At 39.7% G+C, this 19,853-nt stretch overlaps 2 protein-coding genes across 10 annotated transcripts in view; one reads left to right on the plus strand and one right to left on the minus strand.

Annotated features, from left to right (window-relative positions):
- The window catches only part of LOC115263576 (bromodomain-containing protein DDB_G0270170), a 446,118-nt gene that overhangs the window by 252,380 nt on the left and 173,885 nt on the right, over positions 1-19,853 (minus strand). The window lies entirely within an intron of this gene.
- Positions 3,227-19,839, plus strand: LOC134288255 (uncharacterized protein K02A2.6-like). The gene is made up of 5 exons (XM_062852725.1): positions 3,227-3,670; positions 4,256-5,492; positions 5,555-5,944; positions 6,013-6,201; positions 19,586-19,839. Exons 1-5 carry the CDS (start codon positions 3,662-3,664, stop codon positions 19,837-19,839), a joined length of 2,079 nt encoding a protein of 692 aa, XP_062708709.1. The 5' UTR covers positions 3,227-3,661.

The raw sequence follows: 19,853 nt of genomic DNA on the forward strand, positions 1-19,853 counted from the left end.
CCGCCATCTTGGATTTTAGGTCGTTATCTTGAATTTTTTTGCGACATCGTGGTTTTGTGGTTTGCATTGATGATTTCTTCATAACATTCGCCAACCATGTTAAAGTTTACACAATTTGGCGCAATTTGATGTGTCGTTTGATAGAATTTAATTCTGTTTTATACATAACCGGTTCACCGGTGCTGGTCTGCATCACTAAATTGGTCATAACTCCAGAACGCCTTGACCGATTCACATAATTTTCAATAGAAAACAATGCGGTAAAATTCCGATTCGATTCGAGCTATAAGTCGTAAAATGGACCAGTCACTCACTAGGGAAGTGCCTTAAAAGTGAGTGAACTTTTTTTGCGCACAGACATACACACATACACACATACAGATATCATCTCTATTTGTCGAATTGAGTTGATTGGTATATGTGACTCGACTCTCCTAGCCTTCTATCGAAAATTCGTCTTTTGAGTGAACATATAGCCTTTCAATACGCCCTGGTGTACGAGAAAGGCAAAACTATTGCATTACTGCTCTACGTGTCAATATTACGAAACCATTACTGACACCCCAAACCAAACATAAACCTGATCACGCACAACCGTTCAATTCATCGATTTGGTTTCCTTTTACCGTTTATCACCACCTGAAATAAGTATCCTTCCCGGTAGGCAATCACCCACAACACCAATGGTTGTCGCAACACCGCAGGTCCATGAAAACTCCATAAAGTTTCCAAATAAAAACCTCCACTTTATTCCCCACAATCGTGAATAAGCAAGCGACTTGGCTTGCCTCAGTTCCGACACCAAAACCACATTCAACGCTAAACCCAGCTTAGGACTTCATAGCACTGACTGACTGGAGGAAAAAAGAGCCAATAGCAAATAAGATAGTAATGTTTCCAATTACAAGTTCCTCGTCTGGCCACCAACCAACATGCAAGCGGGACGGAACGCGACGTTTATAGTCCTGAGCCACAAAAGTCGTAAAAGCGCTTAGTAAACTAATTTCGTTGCTCACACTTGACCCTGGTTTTGGTTGGCGCGGTGCGGTGGCAGTGCAGTGCCAGTGCGAGCGGAAGGTGGCCCTGACTGGCGTCTTTTTTTTTCAATTTGTTTCCGTTTCCTATTTGACTTTGGCACCGCAGTCGGAGCTTTGATGGTGTTTGACATTATTGGTCTGAGAAAGTGAGGGTAACCGCTTTTGGGTCGGTTAGATTGGTGTCTACTTGAAATGAAATACTTTCTGTGATGAGATCAAGCTTGCGAGATGTATTGATTTTAATATGTAATTGGGCGAAGCAGACACTGACTCGCATTAGTGGTGTCATCGAGATTACTCTAAGTTGCTCACTGAGTAACCAGTTCTTGAGATAGAAAAAAAAAACAAAAAAAAAATTATCCTAAAAGCATTGTTGTAAAAATCCTTCAGAAATTTCCAAAGCGATTCCTTCAGAAAATATCCCAGAAAATTTATTAGAAAATTCTGCCAGGAATGCCCTGGCAAATTTTTCCTTGGATTCCTTTCCGAATTGTTCCATGGATTACAAAAAAATATAAAAATTCCTTTCGGAAAGTATTCTTTCGATTATAAAATTAAAAAAAAAATTTGGACCATCTGCCATGAATTTCTTCAGAACATGCTCTAGAATTTCATTTCAAATCTACTGCTAGAGGATTTCTTCAAGAAATTTCTCCAACAACTCCTCTAGAAAACCTTTCATGGGTTTCTTTAGAAATTTCTCCAAAAATTCTTTCAAAATTCCGTACGAGAATTCTTTCAGGAAATCATCCTTGGATTTCTTCAGAAATGCTTTTAGCAATTCCGTCAAGGAATCAAAAGTTCAGAATTTCTCCTTAAAATTTTCCAAGGATTTCTCTAGCATATCATCTACAGACTTCTTTAGGAATTCTTACAACGTTTTCTGCAGAAATTTTTGCAGGGATTCCTTAAGAAATTTCTGAGGAGATATGTTCAGAAATTCTTTATGAGATACCTTCATAAATTTGTCCAACAATTAGCGATTTACCCTACTTCGGATTTATCCTGCAGAAACAATAAACATCCTGGAATTTTTTTAGAGCTTCGGAATGAGTTTCTAAGACACATTCCACGCACTTCTACGCCAAGGGTGTGAAATTTCAAAGTGATTGTTTCGCCCCAAACTTTCCAGCATATGAAAAAGGGTAGATTCAATCTTAGGAAAACCAATTGTTTTACTTAAAATTTGACTGGTAACGTATTTAAATAGCTAGGTGAAGTAATAGCATTTAATGTAAGAAAAATGAAAATTTTCATTGATAATTGTCAAATATGCCTGCTTGCATGTTAAAGTTCGCAAACATTACACCCATTTTTTGTTAATGTTGTATAATAATTTATATTTCATACACCGAAAGAAAACTTTTCATTAAAATGGGTTTTGATATGTTTTAAGCACTTTTTGCAATAGCCGCAATTTAATGGTGTCCCGTTACGAAAATAGCACATTTGTCGTAATAACGAATTTATTACGAACTTTAGAAAAATGATTTTCGGGATTCTCTTAGTACTCGTGGAGACCTTTCTTCCAACATATGGGTTACCTTGATCGACGCGTTATCTTAGGCGTTACAGTGGGTTCGTAGAAATGGTGTCCCGTTACGGAAATTTAAAAGACATTTATAAGTGGATAAATAAGTTTGATTTGATCAAATATTTAACCAATCTGTAACCATGATGAAATGATATTATAGGGTGTATATATTTTCATTATCCTTCTTGGTGTAATGCCCCTACTGGAACAAAGTCCGCTTCTCAGCTCTACGAAAACTACGTAAACAAAGGGCAGGTATTCTGGTGGATCAGTATAAAAAGTGATATTTTATTAAGTTTTGTGGTGACAGCATACTCCTAGGCATACTCTTTAAATGTTTTAACCTTTTTAACATGTCCTATAAATTACCACTATGATGTATGAAAAGGTTTATGGAATCCCACAACGTTCAAAACTTGAAGATCCCGAAGTGATGGTTGGCATTCCTTCTTTATCCCATTAATCACCGCATAATTTACTTTTATGACGACAAACATATTTTATAGCTTATGTTCTTAATGAAAAAAAGAAATGTAAAAACCGACCTCCCTCTTGCTGTTTTGATTGTCAATCTTTTTTTCATCTTCGTTTGTTTGTACCGTTACTGGTTGTGGATAGCTAAATATCAACAGAAAGCCCCCATAATCCCATCCCTTCCAAAAAAAAACATTGTTCTCTCTAATCTCGACCAAACGGCGAGTTTGACGGTTCCCCAAAACTAACATAGTATAGAAGAAAAATCCCCTTAAAAATGTAAAATTTATTTCAAATGAAATTGGCTCCTTTATTCCCAAGGCGCATGGGCCTTCAAAAAAATATTAAAGCAACATGCGACATATGCTTGAAAAGACTGTGTTGGAAGAATGTACTATAGATATTGTAGTAGGCTAGAAATCAAAGAATTGATCATAGCAATCGGAAATTAATAAACGGTCTCTTTCGGCACTGACAGTCAAACAGTCAACAAGTGTTTTTATTCAGCTCCTACATTTGGCGTACGAGTGATTGGTGATTTCTTTTCTGAAGCTTGAAAATCAAGGACAAGGTCGGCGTTTCCTTCCCGCGGTAATCAACCACCACATTTCGGAATATGGCATCGGTAAAGTATAAATTTCAATCTTTTCAATGTGTGGTGTTATTTTATCAATCAAAAGTGCATCTGTGACCGCAAATAGTGAACTGTAAAAGTGGAATACTTTCATCCATATCGTCGACGTTGCAGGCGGAGTAGGGAATCTATTCCCTCGTGCAAAATAGCGACATGGAAACTATTTCAGCTTTCGTGTTCAGAAACAGCACTTTCGGTGTGGGAACCGTGAGTTCCAGCCCACCGGGAGAGGAACAAGTGAAGGGAATCATGAATTCCAGTTCGCTGTTCCACAGGAATTATAGGAGGTTCGAACAACCTTAGTCTAATTCCAGAAAGAAACGTAGGGAACTTTCCGGTAGTTCTAGTCCGTTTCTGCATTCAAGTATAGGGGATAAAGTTATCCTAGTCTGCTTGGAGAAAAATAGAAAAACAAACAAACCGGAAAATTAGTTTCTATGGAAACACAACAGTTACTAGATTGCGTTCACATTTTGCAGAATTTTGAATTTGAAAATAAACACCCTGACATAAATGCAGCCATGGTAACCACATAACAAGATGTCTTATAGTGACCAGATATGTGTTATATTCCAGTTGAACTACAATATTTCTCCCTTTTGTGAATCTGGTGTTGGCCTCATCAGTTCTCGTTGGGAAGAATGGAGGGATCAATTTATTGCGTACCTTGACTTGAAGGGAATATCTGACGTTGAGGAGAAACACAAAGCACTGCTATGCTTTGGCGGACCTGACGTGAGAAAGATTGCTAAAGATGTAGCCGTAAGCGGGAACCTAATGGATAACGCTTATCGATCAGTATTGGAGGCACTGGACAACTACTACGCACCTCGGATGACCTTACGTTATGAACGGTTCAAATTTCGACAAATGACTTTCAACCCTAAAGAGAAGCTGGATCAGTTTGTCGTGCGTTTGAGAGCTCAAGCTGCCGTTTGCAGTTTCGGAGATCAAAGTGAGGACATGATAATGGATCAAATAGTGTACGCGACTCAAACGGATGATAAACTACGGTCCAAATACTTAGAGGTTGACACGAGCTTGGACGAAATGTTGAAAATCGGACGCACGCATGAAACCGTTAATAAACAGGTTCAAGAATTTCGTTCCAACCCACTTGACAGCGCTGAGATCAATACGGTGGATCAGTCTGTCAAACGCACGAAACCTAAACTGACCTGTGGCAGATGTTTGGGAAACCACCTGGCTTCCGATACGATATGTCCAGCTCGAGAATCGCAATGTAACCGGTGCAACAAGAAAGGCCATTACGCACGATGTTGCAGGAGTGTGAAGAATCCGGTTCAAAACCATCAACCAACGTCGAGCAACCGGAAGCGTCAAGTACATGATCGAGACCATGGAAATCGTTGTGATCAAAAGCCGAAATTCGTACGAGAAGTTGATGACGTCACGAAGACAGCAGAAATCCGTGAGCTGTTCCATTTGGACGGAAAGCGTACGACGATCTTATCGGTCGGTGGAGTCAATCTGCGGTTCATTGATGACACCGGCGCAGATGAGGACGTGCTTAGTATTGTAGATTGGACGATGTTGAAGCGGATTGGGTTCGAGGCGTTTGCAATTAGGAAAGGAAGTTCGAAGATTTTCCAAGCTTACGGAACGAAGAATCCATTGACTGTACTAGGAGAAGTCGACGTGATGCTGAGAACAGGAAATGAGTCCTGTCGCACAACGTTGTTCGTGATTCAAGATGGTAAGCATTCGCTGCTCTCCGGACGCAGTGCAGAGACACTTGGCGTGGTTAAGTTTCTGCGGTCAGTGAGTGACGATACCTTTCCGGCTATCAAAGGTAAGAATATGTAGTTGTTTCGGGAGTTTAATTAATTACTAAATTGTAAATTGCTTATTCAGACATGTGTGCATCCATTAAAATAGATACAACTGTGCCACCTGTTAGACAAAGTTATCGTCGCATACCAATTCCTTTGGAAGAAGTTACTATATTAAAACTGAAAGAATTGGAACGTCAAGGCGTAATTGAACGAGTGTATGAGGCATCAGAATGGGTATCGCCTATGCTTGTTAAGCGGAAAAATTCGAATGACGTGCGAATTATAATTGACCTTCGCGAAGCCAACAAAGCTGTTGTAAGAGAAGTCCATCCACTTCCTACAATGGAACAAATGACGGCTAAATTGCGAGGGAGCAAAGTTTTCGGGAAACTTGATATTAAACAAGCGTTCCATAAACTTTTGTTACGAGAAGATTGCCGATATATAACAACCTTTATATCGCCACTGGGTAAGGACAATTGTTGAACATTATCGTTAAATTTTAAAACATTTTAAAACAAAGCATATATTGGATAGGTTTAATGCGATACAAACGATTGGTATTCGGGTTATCAGCAGCACCAGAACTTTTCCAGAAATGCATGGAAACCATATTAGCAGACTTTCCATGGATTGTGGTTTTCATAGACGACGTCTTAATACATGCTCCGGATGAAAAATTATTAAATACCAGAATGACTTTAGTGAAAAATCGTCTCGAGCAATGTGGGATTGTTTTGAATGAAAGCAAGACTATTGAAAGCGCAACAGAAATTGACTTTCTTGGATATTGTTTATCTGCAGAAGGTATTACAATTTCTCCAGAAAAGTTGGGAGCCATTGGAAAATTTCGAACATCAAAATCTGCTGAAGAAGTGAGAAGTTTCTTGGGTTTCTTGGCTAGCCACTTTTGTGAGCCGGCATATACCCAATTTCTCAACAATAAGTAGCCCGTTGAACTCATTGACAAGGAAAGCGGTACCATTCGAATGGACAGAATTGCATCAGAAAGCATTTGAAACGCTGAAGCACGTTCTAAACAAATCAGAAACTTTGGCATTTTTCAACCCGAACTTTGAAACTTTCGTAGAGACCGATGCAAGTCCGGTAGGTCTCGGTGCAGTTCTATATCAGAAGTCAGCGGAAGGAACGATTCACATTATTTGTTATGCTTCGAAGACCCTTTCTGAAGTGGAGAGACGCTATGCTCAAACAGAGAGAGAAGCTTTAGCGTTGGTATGGGCTCCAGAGAAGTTCCATTACTACCTTTATGGAATGCCTTTCTGGATAATCACCGACCATAAGCCGTTGGTTTCGATATTTGGGGATATAATCCGACCATCAGCAAGAATCGAACGATGGAAGGTTCGGTTGATGTCTTATAACTACAAAGTCCTTTACAGACCAGGCAAAACGAACATTGCAGATACTCTTTCGAGGTTGTGTCAAGATACTGTTGCTGACAGGGAAAGCTATGATGAGGAATGTGAAAGAGTAATTCGTTTAGTTTCTACCGATGTATGTCCGATGGCAATCCCACTTTGCGAAATCGTGGAAGCCACTAAAAACGACATAGAGCTTACCGAACTGATTCGTTGGATCCCGTACCCCCCTCGACGGTGGCCGAAAACGCTGGCAAGATATAAACAAATAGCAAATGAACTTTCAACTGATGGAGACATTATTTTGAAAAATACTAAAATTATTATTCCAAGGAAGTTATATGACAGGGTGCTTAAACTAGGACATGAGCCCCATTTGGGAAGTACATCTATGAAAAAACGATTACGTGAAAAGGTTTGGTGGGTACGAATGGATCTGATGATAGAAGAATACGTGAACTCGTGCAATGGGTGTCTGTTGGTTTCCGAACCAGCTACTGAACCAATGGTGAGGCCTCCGTTACCCGATAAACCGTGGAAAAAGTTGGCACTAGATTTCACAGAAGTTACTAAAGGAATTCACCTGTTAGTAGTCGTAGACTACTATTCAAGATATCCTGAAATTGAGATCATCACGTCTATGACTGCCAAGACTACGATTTTTAAACTTCGTACAATCTTTGCGCGGTTTGGGTATCCGAGCGAAATTGTATGTGATAACGGTCCACCATTCACTTCAAACGAGTTTACGAATTTCTGCAGCACATTTGGTATAACCCTTAAACACTCTGTTCCGTACGCTCCATTCCAAAATGGACTAGTAGAAAGGCATAATAGGACCCTTTTGAAAACGGTGAAAATCAGCGTAGCAATGGGAAGAGATTGGAAAAACGATTTATATGACTTCCTCCTGGCTTATCGGAATACCCCACATGCGGTGACTAATATTTCCCCAGCGAAGCTCATGTTTGGCAGAAACCTGAAGGACAAACTACCCAAAGTAATTGAAGATGACACAGGGTAACGAAGACACCAAAGACGTGGAAGAAAGGAAGAAGGAAAAAGGAAGGGTGTATGGCGATCAGAAGCGGAATGCGAAATTCTCAGCAGTTGATGTCGGTGATCACGTGTTGGTTAAAAATGTGATCAAACAAAATAAGCTAACACCAGTCTTTAATCCTCAACCTCATGTCGTGGTGAAGAAAGCTGGAACCCGTCTCACTCTAAGGAATCTCGATACCGGAGTTGAATTCGACAGACACGTTAACCATGTAAAGACCATTATCTCTTACAGTCCATTCCACAGCCTGGCATCTACAGACAGATGAGCAGCATGGCAGATCCTACTACAACTGGCCAAACATCTACACAACCGGAGAATATCGAGGAACCTGCCGGTTTGGTCTTCACCGAAGGAAATGAGAGGTCAAATGCAGGTCCGATGAGAAACCGATTTATCCGTTCGCATCGAAAACCAGATTATCTTAAAGACTACGTCATTTAATTATAAATCGATTAATTAAAATAAGGTTTTTCTATTATACATTAAGGGAAGGATATAGTAGGCTAGAAATCAAAGAATTGATCATAGCAATCGGAAATTAATAAACGGTCTCTTTCGGCACTGACAGTCAAACAGTCAACAAGTGTTTTTATTCAGCTCCTACAGATATCATTGAATCTTCTTCTGATCATTATAATGTAGAATGTGGAAAAACAGCGAAGATAGATACGTCACACAACCATAGTTTTAGAGATACAATTAAACTTCACGTACCCGACCCCCGATACCTCATTTTCAAAATGCTGGCATTTGGTCAATTTTCATTCGATTTTTTTTTAAGTCGCCCTCGATCGATCATAAATTGGTGCTCATTTATTACACTCGAATGGCCATACAGTATCTGGAACCATTCCGGAGATATTCCGGATTGTACTGGGGTCAGGGAGTAGGCAAGGGGTCTGTTTTGTCAAATGGCTAAAGGTGATTATTTCGTGTGTGTTGTGTTTTAGAGGCTCCCGCGGAAACTGCTCCAGGTGATACGGAGCGGCCATATCAGTTGATACATACTTAAGTCAATTTTTTCTATCCCATTCTTTCGAAATCATGAAGATTGATACGTCACTCGGCGTGTTTTGGTTGCAAACCAGAAATGTTCCCGATGACACCCCTGTGGAACCTGTGCTATATGTTCCGGGGTGGCCATATTAGTTGATACATACTTCAGTCTATCGTTTCTGACTCAGTCATTCAAAATCATGAAGATTGATATGTCAGACGGCATGTTTAGGTTGAAAACCAGAAGTGTCCCCAATGAGGCTCCGCGGAACCTGTCACGGGGATCCGGATGGGTCAGCAAATCTGGTTATAGCAGTTGTATTACACTGTTCGCAACAAAAATTTGCTGAAAATCGATGGCTCAAACACAACAACACACGAAATAATCACTTTTAGCCATTCCCAGCACAATCCGGAATATCTCCGGAATGGTTTCGGATATTGCATGGCCATTTGAATATAATAAACTAGGACCAATTTACGATCAATTAAGGGTGACTTCAAAAAAAAATCGGATAAAAATTGACGAAGTGCCAGCGTTTTTAAAATGAGTTGTCAGGGGTCGGATACGTGAAGGATAAATAAACCTCGAAACAGGTTCCCCAGAACCCATTCCGATGGCCACCATAGGGCCAGAGCGGGTTTGAAAGCCTATTTGTGTCCTACCGGAGTCCGGTAACCGGAAAGCTACCATCTGTCTGAAAAACATTGCCGAATACACCAACACTACATCTAGCATAGCAACTAGATGTCTTTAGTCGTATCGGAACACCATTTGCAAAACACTGTTTTCACGTGAGCGTAACGCTGCGCTCCCAAAACTAAATCAATAATATTTCCTAAACTATACATTTCTCAGTAAAACTCACTTCGGCAATCTTGTTCACATCAATCCAAAGAAGAAATGTCTAGAAGACTCTATTATTCAAAACCTCATAACAGAGCTGATATATGCATTTCAGTTTGAAAATTTTAAAAAGAGGATTTCTGCGATGGTGTCCCGTTACGAAATGTAACATGTTATATAAAGTAAATTCGAACCAAAACCCCGTAGAACAAGTATTGCGTCAGGATGTACATCTAATAAGCTTGTTATAAAACCTGTTAAACCATATGGTCATGAACATTTTATTTGATTGCAGACGTCATTTGTTCACGAAAGTTAGTTCCTCGCGGTGTCCCGTTACGCTGGAATGTGTCCTAATGTTTTTCGAAAGAATCATTGAAAGAATACCTGGAAGAACAGGAGAACCCTCTGCAGATATTCTTAGATGGATTATAATTTCTTTGATAAATCCCAAGGAATAGTATTAATTACTGTCGGAATAGCTGAGAGAATATTTGGAGAAACTTCTAAAGCATAACTGCACCGGAAAAAATATGAAAGAATGCCTGAAATAAGGTTTGAATGAACCAGAGCGTTCATGATTAACAAAAATTTTAATCATGATTAATCATTGATGATTAAAATTTCAATTTTGGTGATTATTGATTATGATTAATGATTAATTTGATTTTTAGGATGATTAAAGATTATGATTAATGATTAAATTGGATTTATCTTTGATTATTGATTATGATTAATGATTAAAAATGGCTCATTGATTAAAAATCATGATTAATCATGATTAATCAATCACAAAAAACTGGAAATGATTAAAATATATTTATAGTTAAACATGTTTTTGAAATTTCTAAAGTAAAAGGTAACTCTGTCCGGAAGATTTTTGAAAAAAGAATCATAAATTATATTATTTAGAACAGCATTTGAACCAATTTAAATTTGATAATATATTTTGTATGATGAATCATTTTTGGTGATGAATGATTAATGATTGATTAATATTTTTTTCTTATGATTATGATTACTGATTAATGATAAGATTGCAAAAACAGTGTGATTAAGATTAATGATTAATGATTAAATGAGATTTTTTTGTGATTATGATTAATGATTTTGATTAATCTTAATCATTAATCATTAATCATGATTAAATTTATGATTAATCATTAACGCTCTGGAATGAACCCTAAGCAATTTTTTAGGAACTTCTCGAGAAATCTCTGGAGAAACTTAAAAAAAAAAAGAGAACTTTCTAGTTAAAATCCTGAATAAATGCCAGCGGAAATCTCTGAATATATGGAATTTGACTTGAGGAAACTCTGGAGAAATTTCAACAATAATTTCTGAAAGAGTTTCAGGGAAAAAATCTGCATTTTTTAAGGATTCCCCTAGAGGCATTTTTGAATACATCTCTGAAATAATCTACGAATCTCTTTCAATTTTTTTGCCCCTTCAGAAACCTTGATGGAATTTCTTGAATTTTAAGAAATTTCTAGAAGAATCCTGATGGGTATATTCTTTCAGAAAACTTTGAAGAAACACATGCATAAACTTCCGTTCCAATTTCCACAATAATCGCCGAAGAAATTCTAGGAGGAATTTCTAATCGAACATTGCTTGAATCATTCTAGAAAATCCTGTAAAAATCAGCTTTCAATAAAAATTCCGGAAAAAAATTGATAAATCTTGAAAGAATCCCTAAAGAAATTTCTGGTACTGTACCAGGAGATAATCTTGAAGAAAATTCTGTAGCAGTACAGGAGGAATAAATTGTAATATAATTTTTGGAGGAATCTTTAGAAGAGTTTTTGCTAAACTCATAGAAAGAATACTTATTCCGCAATAATCACAGAAAAAAATCGCGAAAATTTCAGTCATTTAAGTCATTTCTTTGTGGGCGTCCCAGTATAGAGGACGCTGGGATTTAGAAATCTTGAATAACCAGATCTGTTTACCATGACCATTTACCATTTACCGTGACAGAACTGCCCGGCATCTGTCTTTTCAATATGGATGTGCAACGTAAAATGATATTTGTTGTTCATGTCCAGCCAGTACCTATTCAGTTTTGACAATACGTACAAGAACTGATGATTTGTAAGCCAAACCCATTCGGTCTAATGCCTTAATTGGCCTTATGACCTGTTGGACTCATCTACTCAACTGAATCACTCGATGCCATAACAACCAGTTCGATGTGTTCATAAGGCCTTATGATCTTACCGGTGTAATAAGTTTTTCAATCTAATGGCCTATTTGACTTTATGACGGTTGCGACCTTATGATTACCCTAGTCACCTATTCCATGTAATGATGTATTCAACCTAGCGACCTATTCGATCTAATGACCAATTGTACCTTATGGCGTATTCGGCTTAATGACCTTTTCGGACTATTCCACCTAATGATTTATTCGGCCAAAACTCGTATTCGACCTAATGACCTATTCGGTCTAATGACCTATTCGGCCTGATGACCTATTCGGCCCAATTACTTATTCGACCCAACCTACGTCGGCCTAATGACTGGGTACCTATTCGACCGAATAACCTATTCCGCTTAATGACTTATTCGATCTAGTGACTTATTCGGCCCAATGACCTATTCGCCCTAATGATCTATTTGGCATATTCTGCCTAATGATCTAATGACTTATCCGGCCTAATGACATATTCAAACTATTAAACTCTTCGAACCATTCCACCTTTTCGGCTCAATGACCCATTTGGCCTATCCGTCCTAATGACCTATTCGGCCTATTAATCTAGGCCTTATGACCCATTCAGCCTAATGACTTTTTCGTCTCAATGACCACCTCGACTGAATCACCTCTATGTCATAACAACCAATTCGACCTTTTCACCTATTCGGCCTTATGACCTATTTTGCCTAATGACTAACTCGGCTTATTGACCTTTCCGGCCTAATTACATCTTCGGCCTGATGACCTATTTGGTCAAATAAACACTTTGATATAACAATAACGACCTTTTTCCGATCAAACGATGTATATCGGCCTGGCCACCTTTCCGATCCAATATAAGGCCCAATGACCTTTCTGACATAATAAAGTTTTCGGCCTAACGATCTAATGAGGGGAACCAAAAAGGGGATTTTTTACCTACACTGGAATCTATTTTTATACACATGGCTGGGGGTGCATAAATAAGAAAAAGGCATTAAAAAAGAAATTTGTGCGTAAATTACGTTTGGGCTTTAAGAAAAAACATCAAGAAATTCCATTACAATTTTGCATACAAACTTTATAGGCGCAAATCTGACAAAAGAAACATCAAACCAGGTTTATCCTGGCTTTGCTCACTTGTAGCCCTTCGTCAGATCTTGCTCATGGTCGTTTGAGGTGGGGCTAAGGGGATTTCCAGAAAGTTCCCGGAGAGCCCAAAAAAAAGGGGATTCCAAGGGCCTTCATGGGCGTTTCAGGGGGTTATTCCACGGATTTCAGGAGCCTTCCAGGGCGTTCTGTCAGGTTTTGTTGGCGTTTTAATGGGATTACTGGGAATTCAAGGGCATTTCAATAGTATTAAGGGGTTTCAGGTACGTATCAAGGGGAGTAAAGGAAAATTCAGGGGTCTCAGGAGCCTTTAAAGGGCGATACGATAGCATTTCAAAATCGTTTCAGATAGTTTCAGGTTGAAAGACCCTGAAACATTTTAAGAACATCCTAGAGGTTTTAGGGGCATTTGATAGTACAGTGACCCCACAATTTATGAATCGGCAAAAATGACCACAGTTTATGGATCACTCCATTTGATCAACATGGTGATTCATAAATAGTGTACAAAAATTAAGGTGATTCATCGGTGTGGGGTCACTGTATTTCAGGGGTGTTTCAATGGATTTTCAGGTGCGTTTCAGGAGATTTCTGGAGCGAAAACGTTCAAAGGGGTTTCGAAGGCATTTCAAATTGATTGCGAAGTTTTCAGGAGCGTTTTGGGGCATTTCAGATCAGGGTCGTATAAGGGGGTTTTAAGAACGCCCTTAAATCAGAGGGCATTTCAAATGATATTGTCATGGGGTCTCTGAAAATTATCTGTAACTTCCTCATATGCCTCCGAAATCCCTCTAAAACCTACATGAATCCCATGAACGCACCTGAGCCACAGTAACGCTTCTGAATCCCACCAAAAATGTTCTGAAACTTTCTGAAATGCCTCAAAATTCCTTGAAACCCCCTCGAACCCAATATAACGCAACTGACAACCTCCGAACCCCAGAAAACGTATGTGTAACCCCTCTGAATCTCACCGAAAAAGGTTTGAAACTTTTTGAAATGCCTCCAAAATCCTCCTTAGCCTCCTAATGCATCACATTGGGAACAGCTAACTGACGTAGTTAAAAATTTAAATCAAAAATGACCTTAATGCATAAGAAGGGTTTAACTACCTCGGATCCCATGTAACGTGTCTGAGAATCTCTGAAAGCCCCGAAAACGCCTGCATAACGCCTCCAACCCCCGCCTGCAATACCTCCAAAATCTCCCTAAAACGCTATCGGACCTCATGTAACGCACCTGAGCCGAAATCCCCGAAAACGCCTCTGAAACCCCTGAAATAGTACCTGTAACGCCTCAAAAACCCCTAAAACTCCCTTGACATTTCCTGGTACCCTGCTGAAACCCATTGAGACCCTTTGAAACGTCTCTGCAGCCGCCTTTTGCTCTGTCCTATAAACACACTCTGGCCTGGCCGCTGTTGCAATAGTTACCTTCTTCTTCTTCTTCTTTATGGCTCGACGTCCCCACTGGGACTTGGCCTGCCTCGCTTCAACTTAGTGTTCTTTGAGCACTTCCACAGTTATTAATTGAAGGGCTTTCTTTGCCTGCCATTGCATGAATTTGTATATTGTGAGGCAAGTACAATGATACACTATGCCCAGGGAGTCGAGAAAATTTTCCCGACTGGAACGGGAATCGAACCCGCCGTCTCCGGATTGGCGATCCATAGCCTTAACCACTAGGCTAACTGGAGACCCCAATAGTTACCGACATTATTGAATTTTCTTTAGCACAATCTTGGTTCTGCGAAGCTTTTCCAGGTTTTCCCTCTTTTTATACAGGACATGAAAGAGGCACATAAATTAAAAGTGCATTCAAATAACATGTAAGAAAGAGGTGTTAGTGCATTTCAAAGAAAACTGCAAGGGAAAAGTATGGACTCTATGGTCGCGGTCTGAAAATTTTGACACTAGAGCAGGGCCATTTTCAATCAGAATCGTTAAATTCTGATTGGAAATCGATCAACTCTGATTGGAAACGACCCCGCTCTAGTGTCAAAATTCTCGGACCGCGATGAATACAGTTAATCGCTGCACTCGTCTATAGGTCCATTTATAACTTAATCATTCATGGCTTTATCGGTCTTTTTCTACTCAGAGTGTAAGAGAGTAGAGATCAAAGTGGATAATGAAATGATAGATATGATATCTAGTATTCGCTAGGTTGCGAACAAGTGTAAAATTTATTTATAGAAGGTGAAATTAGGCATGTAGGCCATGTATTGAACGAATACATCGAATGCGTGAAACTTCTGCCGTACGACCTGTACTTTTAAACAGATCGACTTGGTTGGTAGTTAATACCAGCATAATAAAGCGGGCCCCAGACGACAGAAGTATTGTCAATATTTTTCTTGTCAATAATTCTCGACAATATTTTCACCGAAACCGACCCGGGTCACCCAAACTGGGTCGCTCCACACAAAAGTCGATTTTTCTTTGATGCCGATCGAAACAAATGCCGGTGACATGCACAAAACATACCTCGCTTCGGCTGCTCTCGGCCACCTCATTCGAACTGAGAGGGAAATGAGCGGAAATATTGAAACGCGAAATCAAACTTTTCTGATTTCCTTCAATATTTGCATCAATATATTGATGTCGCCTTCACACGGCATCAATATATTGATGCGTTTCTTCAAACCAACAATATATTGATGTCGTCTGGGGGCCGCTTAAGACTGGCAAAAGTTTCAGGCACTCGACTGCCTATGTATTGTTCTGTTTTCATCGCAAGATCTATCGATCGGTAGCTTTTGCGGAATTCACACTTCCGTTCATAGGGGTACGCCGATATCGCGGCGTGTTCTTCCAATGGAACATTGAAGCCAACTTTTCCGCTACTTTTCGCATCAAAACAAAAGCGCCACCATATATGGACGGTAACAGTAGTCGAGTTACGTCAAACACACAAGGCTACGGTGGCGCTATCTGTTCATTTCATAGCGGTCGTTTTAGTTATTTTAGTAATCCATTAGCTTTATTCGATCTTATTGGATAGAACACTTTTTTTAAGCCAAACTTCAACATTCTGAATTATCGACCATATTCTTTTTATAACTTAATCATTTTATGGCTTTATCAGTCTTTTTTATACTCAGAGTGTAAGGGAGTAGATTTATGTTGCCAAATTCTAAAAAGTACACCGACAACATCTTAAAAGACCTGGACTTGCCCGGTAAATCATAGCTAGGTCCAGTCTTTCTACAATCCAACCTCGGTATACAAACTTAACCGAAATACATTCAGTAAGCATACTCTCATTAGCCGTCCGAAAACCCCGTTCCTCGATGGATGCTCCACTCGTTTATTATGGGAAAACTGCTCAAACCCTCTTACCTCATCTCCGTGTAGCCCACGCTAACACCAACAACCAACTCGACTTTCCTTGTTTTCCCAGTCGGTCATCCCGGCCCTGGGTCTACCTGCAGCAGCAAGTCGAGCGAAACTTTACCGCTTCTGACAAAACCAACAGACCATAAATTCATTAAATCAGAATCAGGCACAAATGCGCCACCCCAACCAACCCACCGACGAACCGGTCCGGACTCCGGATAGACACCCCGGAAGAGCAGGCGAACGGAACAGCCCGTCAGTGTTGCGTTGTTGCTTCGCCAGAAATTATTTGCTTGCCAGATCTCTGCACCTATCTGCTCGCCTAAATCTGCTTTCCAGATGATGCTGCGTATTTTATTTACTGCCACTGACTGCTTTCACATGGGTTTGCATCTCAGAAGCAGCTTTAAATTGAAAAGATTTCGATGGATTACATTTATCGCTGGGCTGACGTTGAGGCGTCTGTTCGATGTTGCGGTAAGTTTCTGAAAAGCTGTTTTGTTTGGTACATGATGTATTGGTTGCTTATTCAATGGTAATGAACGAGTACCTCAAGATGGACTGTTATAAGTTTGTTGGGTGAGCTCGTTCCATACTAATTTCAGCTTGATTCTCCTAAAACAATGTTCAAGGAAGAGTAATTTACCTCTTTTCGCGTCTTCTGTCAATTTATTTAGTTTTTTTTTTCTTGAAAATTTCACTAGATTGACACAGATTCTTTTATGCCTGCGCTACGGGGTTTCATCCATACATGTGCCATATTTTAATTAAACTTGAATTAACACTTGTATGATTAGTTTCCCACATTATTAGCTGCGAAAAAATAGGCTTATTTTGAAACCATATGGTGAGCTCATTCCATAAAACAAATTTATTCGTTTCAATAAGAACGTTATAACGGCACCAACATTTCAAAAGGGCGTAACTGCATTTACAACCAATGCCTTCTCACAAAGCTGTAGAGCGTATCCCATCCCTCTCGAGCAATCCACTAGCACAAATAGAAAGATAAAATCCTCCTCTTTCGATTAATGGATGTGAATTGCGTGAGATGAATGAAATACGACCCACAGCTCTGTGAGAAGGCATTGGTTGCAAAAGCAGTTACGCCCTTTTGAAATGTTGGTGCCGAATAGAATTGTCAAGTTGATTATGACTTGCAAAGGAACTTCTGTTAAACCAGTTAAGTTGAGCATATTCTACCACATTTTTCCGTTCATGACAATGTTTATTTAATTGGATTTGTTTACAAATGACGCAGATTACACATCCGTTGTCCCCAATCCTAATTCCAAACATCATTATGACCATCAGTTACAAAGTTCAATTAACCGTCCGCGCTCATTATTTCCACCACCCCAGAACGAAATGTGCTGACGCGCACCAACACTCGTAAACAATCAGAGCCCCCAGATTACTGCCACGATCGATTACTACCATCAGAGATACCATCCGACAGGTCATAAAGTGGCGGTGTCGATTACCGCATTTGCTGCTGCTGCTACTACTGCTGCATCATCATTGCCATCAACAGCAACCAACGCTTTATGAAAAGGTGACGGCACAGCCAATGCCAGTGGTGGCAGTACGTGCCCGTATCGAAATATACCGATATATAGTTACTACCCATGTATCTACGATGCGATACTCAACTCATGGAAGACCGGCTCCATTTCTCATTCATTTCTCGCTGCTTGGTTGGCACGAATTGGATTTCATCGAATGGGATCGTCCGTGCTGGCGCAATGTGGCGGTAAAATCCCAGAGTTATTAGCGTTGGGAAAGTGGGGTTAAATCAACAATTGCGTTTGAATTCTTCAGCCGTATTATCGGGTCATTGGGTTCTCAAAATGTTTCATGATTTCCAATAATGGTATTGAAAATTTATTTCAGGAGTTTTTCGCAGGGTTTTAAACCTAAGAATTCTGCCAAACAATCCGAAACATTGATTTCAGTGGATTGCCTGTCCGAACCACTGATCGAAGATATTTCCATAGACCATATGTTTTGACTGAACATTTTGAAACATCAACACAGCTATAACGAGCTCCAACAAAAGTCTTACATTCTATGTGACATTAACAAGCTTTTAGCACAAGGGCGTAGCCAGCTTTACGTTTAGGCGGGGGGGTTGCGAGCAAGCACCCTTAGCAAATATGTACCTACTAGCCTTTATAACTAAACGCAACACGATGAAATTGAATTCAATAATATTATATTCTAAAAGCTTTATTTAACCCTTCAGCGTGACTGTTGTATTGAGTAGAATACGTTAAAAAAAGCTCGCCTGATCTACACAAATCAACGTGGTGCTGGTAGCGGTGACCAACTTCTGGAAGATTAAGGATTATTATTTACTCGTGCATTATTTTGCTCTGATTTTTTTTTGTTAAAGTCTACAAAACATTCATAAGAAATCAAAGCTGAACTCTTTTGGAAATTACGAACTCTTTTGAGGACTAACCTAGAACTTCTTGGTTCCTGTATGTGTCCTTTTTCAATAATCTTCCAATACTATTCGCTGAAGGAATTCCTCCAGAAATTTTAGAAAAAAATCAAAAAAGTCATCAGCTAATCCTGGAGAAGTTCTTGGTTACAGTTTTGAAAAGATGATTGAAGGATTTCTGAAACTTCCGAAGGTAATTCTAAATGTTTTGAAGACAACCTGAGAGGAATTTCTGAAGAAATCACTTGAGGTGAAGTGAGGTGCAGCAATCCCTGGAAGACTTCTTGGATAAATCCCTGAAGAAACACCTGGATGAATCCCTGGAGCAATTCCTACAGGAATCAAGGAATCAATCCCTGGAGGAATGTCTGAAGGAATTCCTGGAAGATTTTTAGAAAATAAACCAGTAGGAATTCCTGGAAAAATTATGGGAGGAAACCTAGTTTAACCCTCTAATACCCAAATTTTTGATTTTGATCTAAATATCATTTTTCGTCATCTAAAATCGATTTAAACATGTTTTGGAAGATAATTCTTTTTAATTCTCAATTTCGAGAATTTCAGTTTTTGATTTTTCTAATTTTTATTTTTGAACATCCCCACACTTTTATATTTTTCCTGGAAGCCAATTTGGGGAACGGATTTTTTGAGATGAAAACTGTTGGATACACACTTCTCAAATGGGAGGCAGGTTCGTTGCACTTACCTTCATTGCAGCACGACTCACCTCCTTCTCGAGCTACCGACAGCCGTGCTCACCACGGCTACCGTAAGCTGTCGACAGCTGCGCACGTCGCAGCCACCGATGGGAAAACACTCTCGTTACCGACGACCGTGCACACCACAGTCGCCAGCTCGGATACCAACAACCGTGCACGTCACGGTCATCAGCCTGGAACACTTTCTCGGACGAAGGACCACGGCAAATGCCGATCTCGAGGAACTGCTGTGTCGCCGCCGTTTGCTCGCCGACGACGATACACCAAGAGTGCCACCGATTTAATATTGGAAAATTAA

The sequence above is a fragment of the Aedes albopictus genome, chromosome 1 (genome assembly GCF_035046485.1).
Source record: "Aedes albopictus strain Foshan chromosome 1, AalbF5, whole genome shotgun sequence".
Taxonomy (NCBI): domain Eukaryota; kingdom Metazoa; phylum Arthropoda; class Insecta; order Diptera; family Culicidae; genus Aedes; species Aedes albopictus.